The 10,474-nt window shown below is 34.4% G+C and overlaps 2 protein-coding genes across 2 annotated transcripts in view; both read right to left on the reverse strand.

Annotated features, from left to right (window-relative positions):
- Positions 1–1,447: 1,447 nt before the first annotated feature.
- On the reverse strand, positions 1,448–7,113 carry LOC112044661 (60S ribosomal protein L17). The gene is made up of 5 exons (XM_024080575.2): positions 7,040–7,113; positions 6,756–6,841; positions 6,038–6,172; positions 3,940–4,077; positions 1,448–1,689 (listed from the first exon to the last, which is right to left on the reverse strand). The coding sequence occupies exons 2-5, from the start codon at positions 6,834–6,836 to the stop codon at positions 1,480–1,482; spliced, it is 564 nt and encodes a 187-aa protein (XP_023936343.1). The 5' UTR covers positions 6,837–6,841; positions 7,040–7,113; the 3' UTR covers positions 1,448–1,479.
- Positions 7,114–8,321: 1,208 nt separating this feature from the next.
- Positions 8,322–10,474, reverse strand: part of LOC112044660 (SKI family transcriptional corepressor 2) — a gene marked incomplete in the record, with an annotated part of 23,122 nt that continues 20,969 nt past the window's right edge. The window contains 1 exon segment of the mRNA XM_052886458.1: positions 8,322–9,018. Within this exon segment, the coding sequence (XP_052742418.1) occupies positions 8,948–9,018 (71 nt within the window).

Consider the following 10,474-nt stretch of genomic DNA (forward strand, 5'->3'; position numbering starts at 1 on the left):
CTTAAATATCATTGTACTTAGGTACCTAATTAAAATTAGTTAAGTAGCTAGGTACCTAATTAAAGTACCGTAAAAAGTTGTGAGATCCATGTAATACCTAGACGGTTACATTATTTAGTCCTTAATATTAAGGACCTTCTGTTTCAAGTTATTATGAAATTAGCTGACCTAACAACATCTTATATTGACCATATCAATATTAAAAATCTTTTATATTTTAATAGGTAGTGTCGCCAACTTATCTGACCCGGTGGCCAAAACTTGAACCATAAATAATACCTGCAAACTGAAACTAATAAGAGGTCGTACTACAGACTACTTTAGTATTTTAGGTGAGTACGAATAATGTTTGGATTTACCATCCAAAAATCAAAATAGGCCTAATAACGTCGCCATTTTGCAAAACATTATACTAAGAAGCCTGACAATAGAGACACCCTCACTAGGCTAAATAAGTTTGTGACACTGTAATTCAAAATAGTCTACTGGTCCACGCCGTGAGACTGTTTCACAATGACTAGGGTTTCTGTGATATTTTTATAACACCTTTTTAAATCGGTCAAGAGGTGGGTTCCAACTTATATTAAGAAGTTTTCTTGGTAGTCAACTCTATTATTTGTTACGTATCAATGTCCGGAATCCAGATTGAGTGCTGTTTGTTATCACCTGGTTGGAAGGTTGACGCTTGAATATGAATTATATTGGAAAGTATTTTTGAATAAATGATAAATTCTCAATTTAGAAAAGGAAATATATGTTTATTGATTTAATTCTAATTGATTGTGCTATTTAGAAAAGGGCACATGTCTAAAGAATTTAAAAAACCTATAAAAAAACCGATTATTTTCCACCAGCGTATAATTCCTAAAAGTAACTATTGTTACATTTTGGTGTTAAATTAACCTTCGAAAAACTACTGAAATTAAAAGAACTAGACCCTAAATATTTGTGATGTATGTACAGAATATCCCACATGTGCCCTTTTCGAAATTGCATATGCAATTTAAGTGTCAATCACATATTAATAATACAAATAATATACAAATGGAGCGTACGGAATACGACGGTGTCGTACCCGTCACAAATACAAAATTCAAAAAACGAATACATCCTCGAGTCAGTACGACACAAAGCGTCGCATCACTTGTACAGACTCGTAAATCTATGGTCGCATCAGTAATTTTTAACATTATTATGGAGATTTTTTTTATTGATATTAATTTATGTAATTGTTAATGTTGAATTTTGAAATACAAATTATGAAAAAAGTTTGTATACGCGGTTATCAAGGATACGCGTGACGTTTATTTTTTAATGGCTTTCACCAGCTTCAGTGCGTTGCTTGTAAAGACTCACGCTGGTTACTCTGTGGTCGCAATAATAATCAGTCAGGTGGGTCGGAGCCCAATGAAGTTGGGGAGCAGTTTAAGCAATAAAACAAAACAAGTTTTGATTGTGTTTTTATTAACCCCTAAACGTCTATTCCCTCATCATCTTCTCCTTCTGGCGCGCCAGCTTCTTCTTGGAGAGCTTCTTCTTGGCGGGCGCGTCGTCGGCGGGCGCGGCGCGCGCGACCGTGTCCTCGCGCTCGCTGAGACACACCTCTATGTGGCAGGGGGACGACATGTAGGGGTTGATGCGGCCGTGCGCGCGGTACGTGCGCCTGCGCAGGCAGGGGGCGCGGTTCACCTGCGAATAATACATCATCATCATTACCGACTTCAATAATATATTCTTAGGTTAGAGCAGAGGTCCCCAAACGTTTTTTTTATCATAGACCACTTTCTAATTTAACTGGTTCCGGTGGACCCCGTGCTAATTTTCTATCCAAAACTCGAACAAAAATGTGATTAGATTCACCTATGGAAATTTTCGTTATAGCTGAGTCAACAGCCACCTCACGAAAAAATTGTTAGAATTTATTACTTGGTTCATTAATTAATTAATTGTGCTGTGAAAAGTAAAATTGTCCAGGGAAAAGTTATTTCAGCCAACTTGAATATTTGATATCTACTCACAGCACAAGGAAGCAATCAATTCACATATTATTTTATTTAGAAAACTCCTCATTCAATATGAAATCAGAAAAAAATTCGTGGACCCCCATTTTCATGTCACGTCAACGTAGACCCTAGCTGTAGAGCCCTGGGGGTCCACCTAGACCACTTTGGGAATCAATGGGTTAGAGGGTATTCGAAGAAAAACCCTTTGTGACTCGTTCGTCTCTTTGCTCTTGTTTTGGATATAACGGCGCTCGTGGTGCAAGCAAAAACATTCGTTACCCAACCGTCGTAGTGTTCAGTGCTATTTCTCGTGAGGTGAATTCAGTGTTTCGTATTTATTGTGATTACTTTAGAGCTTGTTTAGTTTTGGTTTCATTTTGATGAATTTGTTAATAAATTGTCTCTGATAATAGTTGTGAATTATAGTTTTGTCTTAAATAGCTGTTATGTATTTACAACCCACGACTGAATAATCTAAATGTATATGTATATACAAAACACTATTAAAAATTAAAAAAAAAATTCACCCCTCCTCGACTTTTCTTAATTGATATCAATATATTTCGCACCCTTATTACTACACGAAATTAATATTGATTATATGAAATTTGATACGAGTCAACTACCCTATTAAAAAGAATTGGACTCAACAACTGCTTTAAGCTTGCACTCCGATCTTCAGGTAATTCAAGGAAAGTAAATTGGCGACAAAAATCAATACAATGCGAAAAAATTTAATGCATAAAACAATAAAAGAAAATAAATAATAAATTGTCAGTAACAAAATAAACAGGACAAAAATAAAAATATAATCATCCCTAAGTAATGTTTATTACCTTTTATAATATTTGCCTTTAGAAAACAAATTGTATAATAGTTATATACACTGCCAAGCATAAAGGCATGCCTAAACTTGAATTTGATTATAATAAAAAGCTTATAATAAGTTGATTAAAGCTTGGCAAGTCCGTTGGTGACACCATGATATGCGGGCGACGGGGGAGAAGGACTGTGCGGGCATCGCTACCCCCCTCCCGGCCCGCGCGGACCATCGGGAGTGTTACGAACGAACTTGCCAAGCTATAACAGGCAAAGTGGTTCGGTGGTTAGTCTATGGGGCTTCAGATCACGAGCTTCTGGGTTCAATTCCTGGTTCAGGCTTTGAAGTGCTGTACATCTCTTTCTTCAAAGAAAGTTTTAACAAAACAGACAAATGCGTAAACGTTACCCAAACCTTAAGCCCACCAACCTGCATTGCAGCAGCATTTTGGGCCTAACCTCCATATGCCTTTAAAACGCCCCCAATTCACCATGCAAAAAAAAATCATTTGTTTTGTCCGCGATTACACATTATATCTACAGGTATCTTTTAAAAATCCACACTAATATTATTTCTTTTCACAAATAAACCACAGAACCGATTCGGGTGAAAGGACAATGCCTGACATGTGCCTGAACCAATTACCAAATATTATTTTTAAAAAAACATATTTAGTAGGGTGGCATTTTTTTTCAATAACGGCCAGACGCCAAAGCGGTATCTGTTCAAAAAATTATGAAATCTGACAGTTTTTATTTTAGGCGTCAAAAATGTAAAATTGTTGAAATGGGGGTTTGGGTTCTAGTTTAAGAAATATAAAAAAATAAGAACTCTTGAAGCGCGATATAAAATGATATAGCGCCATCTGTTGGCAGCTTTACATTTTAGCTAATGTACATACATATACAAAATAATCCATTCACAATTAAAAAACGCACTGCGCCGCATGTTTGTCATGTCCGTCCACAATAAAGTACCACAGTAAGTAGTACCCTAAGAGATTTCATGCCCCTTACTGTCCACTCCTGAACCTTAAAACCAGGGATATAACAAAATGGTGTCTTATTCCAAATACTGGAACTAGTACATAACAATACTGTTCTGTCAAGTACATACCTGTATATGATCAATGACGAGTCTGTCAACATCAAGGCCCTTGTAGTCAGCATTAGATTCAGCATTCCTCAACAGTTGCAGCAGGAACTCTGCCGATTTCTTGGGCCAACGACCCTGTGTGGTGCCAAACTGTTTAGCCTGGAAATTGAAAAAAATTTATTGAAAATATGAATATATTTTAATTAATTTTATTAACTCTCAGCCATCTGTCTACAGCGCATCCTCAGTTATTTTGGACATATCACATGCCGTGATAACGAGAACTTGGAAAAAAATGAATGCACTGGGAAATGTGGGAGGCAAACTGCCACAAGGTAGATCCCCAACCCAATGATCGGATCCTCTCAAAGAAACAGGAGCCCACACATTTTACAGTGCTGTCCAAATGGCCTCTGACTATATCTCTCTCTCACTCTGTCAATGGAGGAGTATTGAATACCAAAAGATGACTCTCCAAGGTGGTCACGGTCCTTAGTCATGAGGAACCAACACACAAGAATTAAAAATAATATTCAATTAAAACTATATTTTGTGTGGTCGTCGACCAGCCAAAAGATGGGAAGACGACCAGCCAAAAGATGGGAAGACAACCTGCCAAAAGATGGGAAGACGACCTGCCAAAAGGATGGCGTAGAAAAGCTAGAGACCTGAGTCTGAGTCTGTAATAACAATTTGTCGACTGATTTGCGATGATTATTGAATTTTTTTTATACACTAAAATTTAAGGAGCTACAATAAAGGGTGTAAGCACTGAGTGCTTATATTGCACCAGTAACCATCTTGAAATTAAAAACTCATGTTAAAGTGTCTGAAGTCTATGCAACATTATTAAAGAAGAGCTTTTTAAGAAGTACAAATTAAACAACACTGACTGATTTTATGATCTACCGACAGACAGACAGACCGTCCATCTACCTTGTATAAAATTTGTCTAGCTAAAAGCGTAAAATAAGTCATCATTATTAACCCATATACAGCTCACTGCTGAAATGGAGTCTCCTCTTAGAATGGGGTTAGGCCAATAGTCTACCGCGCTGGCCCAATGCGGATTGGCAGACTTTACACACACAGAGAATTAAGAAAATTTTCTGGTATGCAGGTTTCCTCACAATGTTTTTCCTTCACCGATTGAGACATGTGATATTTAATTTCTTAATTATAAAGTTTATAATAAATCTTTAATTAAATAAGTAAAGACGAATATCTCAGCATTCCATGGATTCACTGTGCGGGTGCCGAGTCCATCGCATGGTAGAGAGAAAAACACCAAGCAAAGTCCAGGACTTGTGACTACTGGATGTAGGGTTAAGGAATTCCTTGACGATCGAACAACACTCCCCTTCTCTGCTCGTGTTGTTCACCCCACCTATCCAAATTTGGTAAAATAAATAATATGTAAAAGTTAAATAAAATAAAAACAAAATGTTTAAAGGTAAAATAATGGTTCAGTAAGTAAATTAAACTAAAATATCCAACAAAAAGTGTAAGTAACAAAATAAATAAATTAAAGGACAAATAAAATTAAATTATCCTTTGGTAAGCTTGTCACTGTTACTGTTTGCCTTTAGAAAACAATATGTACAATAATATGTACACTGCCAAGCATAAAGGCAAATCAACTCATTAACACCAGCAAGTTTATTCACTATATTTGATGTATGCTAGTTGAAAAAATTTAAATTTCATGTAGAAATGTCATCCGGTGCTTACTGATGAATATCACACAATATCTACGAACCTTTTGCGAGCACATTTTTTATGCATTTTGTCACCATACTAACAGATGGCACTTTACTCCGTCACAAGGACAGCTTTAGAGTTTAGAACTATTGGTAAACAATATTCAATATTCAATAGAATTCCAAATTCAGAGCAAATTCAACCTCAAGGATTGAATTTTAATTTGAATTTGCAAATTGAGTGCCAAGAAGTAGTGTTTGGGCACTCATTGAGTGGGGATGTTTTTTGCTGATTGTGCATTCACTTTTTAATAGGATAGCGGTAACAGCACAGAAGAAAGAACCATTTCTAATACCATTATTTTATACACAGCTAGTAGAAACAAATTTGCAAATAACGAACACAGAGCAAATCTTACCTGTGCACATCTGCCTACTCCACCATTAAACCGGCGGAATGGTATGCATTCTTTCTTGTCAACCACATTCTTGAGGTAACGGACCGCCCTGCGCAGAGGCAGCTTCTTTATTGCCATTGCTGTCTCATAGGTATTCTGGAAATTTAAAAGCTTAATTTATAATACCATATAATTTAATCCCATGTAGCTCAGTGGTGAAGCTAAATTCGGATCACTATAAGCGTGGATTTTGTAGGAATGTAAACGATCTATAGTATAATTTTTTTTTGTAATAAGCAGTGAATAAAAGCTATTTTATTTTATGTATTTTTTTTATTTTACACTTGAATATTAGAAGACTAATTATAGGCACATTATACAAAAAGAAGTCCCTTTGCTCATGAACTTTGATTATTTAATCCTTATTTATCTGTTATTTACATCACATCAAGTGGCCTACTGATTATTAGATGTGTGTGAATTGGACACTGTAGAATATGCTTAATGTGTAGTACAGTGATGGGTAGTAGAGTTAGAATCTATATTCATGATTGTTTGATTCTATCAATAACTGTTGAGAAATTGAAGGCAAAGGTCCCTTTTGTATTGTTGTTGTTTGTTATCGGATGTCGCATAGGAATTTCGTGCAACGTTTGTCTATTTGGCACATTTATTAACAGGTAAACATTCCATGTGGACAGTAGGAATAAAACCTAAATAAACCAAAGTTTAAGGTTACCTTGAAGTGAACGCGGAGATTTGACCCGCGCGCCTTGCATGACTTCGCAGGGTTATCCGGCTCTCGAGAATAACGACCCATTTTTACTGAAACAGAGCGGCTTTTTTAAGTCACAAAACACCAACTAAGGTTATCAATTGCTTCACGTAGCAATCTCACAGAAACACCAAAATATACACAACGCAATATAGCGCGCACTTTAATGACGCATTTCACAGACATTTTACTTTAAAAATTCAATACTTTTTAAGATTTAATCGGATTTTATAAATTCCGAAACCAACCTCTCAAGAGAATTTTATTCAGGAAAAGGCATAGACAAAAAAAATTGACAGATACGTTTGAAGTTAAACTTTGAAGTTTGACATTTGATTAGTGCTACCATATGAATAATAAGAGAATAGATAACAATCTACGCAGATAAAACGTTACATTCAATATCTATAACGTTACTATAAAATAACGTATATTTACGTTATGTTTATTTTCTAAAAAGATAGTAAAGTATTCAGTATATAAGTACTTAGACCAATTATAAAAGGACCTGACTCGCTAGATATTATCCCTCTGTCAAAGATCAATGATCTAACGTGTTTATAAATTTTTTTTCTATAGAATCGATGTTTCATTGTTTTAATCGTTTTTGTCGTTTATAGAGCATCATGAAAAAGCCAGTTTATGTACTTGAATGGCATTACTATGAATTAAATCTACTCAAACGACGTTAGTGACGTTATCACTAACTAAAAATGTTGATAAGAACTGTAGGTAAATAAAACAGCTAACTAATAATTTTGTTGGAATTAATGGCGCCGTATTGTATCGTACCGAGAGTTGCTATTTATTTTAATGACGTTGCGGAGTGAATCTTTTGTAGTTGTACATATGTTTTCTCTGATATAGGTACAATATTTTATAATAGCGTTTAAAGACGAATGGGGGTCTATTGACCGATTTTGAAGTTTAGCGTTTGGTAATTTCAAAACTTCTGTGCTACATCTTCTTAAAACTTTTAACAAAATATTTCATATATCAATATTCCATTCATATTATTGAAATATTATCATTTTTAACCGACTGCGTCAGAAGGAGGGTAATGTTTTTCGAGCGTATTTTTCGTCAAGTAGTTGTAAGCAGGACCATTATCTAGGCTTATCGTTGAGTTTTGGGACACGTTGTTTACAGCAATTACATAATTTCTTTAAACTGATAAAACAATTCGTTTGTACTAGGTATTGGTAGGTATACTTATTTTTAGATAATTAGATGGTGTATTTCCCACTTGTGTTCATTAATTACGGTATACCCTGTATAATATCAAGAAAGGTGTGTGTTCTGATATCTATCATGTGATCAGAAGAACTTTCGCTCATTTTTCTGCCCTATGTATTTATATATTGACGTACATATTTTCTAGTCATTTGAAGTAAAGTAGTAAATAAGTTTTTTTTTTAGAAAATAATGATCATGGAAATCAAAAATAAAAAACACACCTCATTGTATTTAATTATTTTTAATGTATTATTATAATATATAGTTAATGTACTTTAAATTGTGTTGCTAAGTTACATCTAAATAGATACATAAATTAACTTAAAGTTTTAATATTAATATTGCTATCAATATTCATTATACACTACAAAGTACACAGATATGATATGTATTGAAGATTGAAATACTTTTTACACACGAATTATTATAAGGTCAATTCACACATCTTCATTTTAAAAATAGTTTATTTGATCAAAACAATGTCTACTGTGTATTAACAGCTACTTAAAGACTTAAATCATTTATTTTGTATTATATTTTGATGTAAATTGCAATCCATTGATATTTAACACTATGTACAATATTTATTATTTACTTCAAGTTTACATTTTAAAACTAAATGATTTCAAGACTTTAATAAATAAATTGAGGAAACAATTAAAATTGCCATGAATTAAATTCATTTTGATTGCTTTGGTATTTTCTTTCATAAGTCTATAATAATATCTACATTTATTAATAATATTCTACGTGACTAAACTGTTACTTCGACTAGTTTGATAACGTAGCACTAATACAATAAATTTCACTATTATCAGATTAAGTATTATTTTTAGCGTATGGCAATATTTTAACTGTCTGTTTTACAGCGCCATCTATCAATAGCTTCTTGAATCGTATGGCCAGTCTGTTGTTTGGAGTTAATGTGGCGCTGGTGCAGGTGGCGGTAATAGCGGCAAAGGTGCAACGCAAGCAGCGCAACTATCTCGCTCTGGAAACAAAAAATGTTCGTTAAAATTGAGGTTCCCAAACTTTTCGAACATAACGTCATCACAACAACAATGTTTTTTTTTACATTAGGATGAGATGTGAGGTATAGGTAGTTATGTAGTTCTAAGACCCGAGTTCACCGACTTTCATATAAACGGCGTTTGCAGAACCGGCCCGTCAAATATTAAACATAGTTTGAACAAGGAGCGTTTTTTTCCTGTTCACCAGACGATTTTTGACTCTGGTTTGTAAACCGAGCGATGGAGAACTACGAGTGAACGATTTATGAACAATTTATTTATTATCTATAACAGCATTGCCAACTTGCGAGGAATTCCCCAAATGGCGGGGATTTTATGGGAAATTGCGGTATGTTCTTTCCCCAATTTGGGGAGTTTCTGCTTCGATTTGTAGGGATTTATAAAAATACGTATTGGCTACACCGATTTATTATGTACCATGTCTAATTGATAAATGATTGTCATTTTGTTATATTTTTTTGTTTCGAAAACGAAGCTGCCTGCATCCAGTGGCATAAAACCTCAAAGCTAAGAAGTGATTTATTTTTGAGAGAAAATGAATTATTTCTGAAATGAAAAATAAACTCTTCTATAATTTTAGGGGTCCTTTGCATTTTGGTAGTTGATAAAGTAATCTTCGCGAAACTTGCGAGCGTTACAAAAACATAACCTGCACTTATGTCTGTCAAAGACGTCTTAACCGGGGTATCCACGCTCGGTTAAGATAAACGCCCGATTTACGTCCTTAACCGGCATATGAGCTGTGGTGAACAGGAAATTTGGACTTAACGGCGTTTAACTTATTTAAACGGTTGATTATGTTTAAACGAATGTCGGTGAACTCGAACCTTAATGTTATTTTAAAACAAGTACGAAATTCAATCAGTACGAGTATGTATGTCAGGCTTTACTTTAGCTTTTTGTAATAATATTTTATTCCATGGTAATATGTTTGCTTGAATTTTTATATTATTGTACGTACATTACACATACCCACCATAGAAATATCGATTACCTACCCTAATAGGTGCGTGGATTAGTGATCACCCCGCTTCTATGCCTAATATATTAGAAAAAAACTGTTAAAATTATGTTATCAAAATTAATAAATATATACTTAGATACCTACTTTGATAGAGACGGATTGATCGTTAATAGTAAAACCTAGACTTATATTTCAAACTCAAAGTTAAAATTAAAATGAGAATTTGGCGGGAAAAATCGTAGGAATCATGTAGCCCTCGTTTTATTTTCATTGATTTGCGGAATTTTATTGCATTTTTTCAATATATTCTGTAAAGGTGTGAATGAACAAGAGTGCTTTAGGTGATTAATTCGATTATCTCGGTGGACCCTTGGTGGACCCTATCAAAAGTTTTAGTAAGATTACCTTCGCCTCACTAAAGCATGGCATGACTTGAAAAATACTGATGCTGA

The sequence above is a fragment of the Bicyclus anynana genome, chromosome 17 (genome assembly GCF_947172395.1).
Source record: "Bicyclus anynana chromosome 17, ilBicAnyn1.1, whole genome shotgun sequence".
Taxonomy (NCBI): Eukaryota; Metazoa; Arthropoda; class Insecta; order Lepidoptera; family Nymphalidae; genus Bicyclus; species Bicyclus anynana.

Bases quoted from the DNA above. Each gene is read 5' to 3' on its own strand.
- LOC112044661 (XM_024080575.2), bottom strand. From the start codon at position 6,836: ATGGGTCGTTATTCTCGAGAGCCGGATAACCCTGCGAAGTCATGCAAG. The intron at 6,173-6,755 runs GTAACCTTAAAC...TTAAATTTCCAG, and splicing joins ATCTCCGCGTTCACTTCAAG to AATACCTATGAGACAGCAAT. The intron at 1,690-3,939 runs GTATGTACTTGA...TATTATTCGCAG, and splicing joins TCGTCATTGATCATATACAG to GTGAACCGCGCCCCCTGCCT.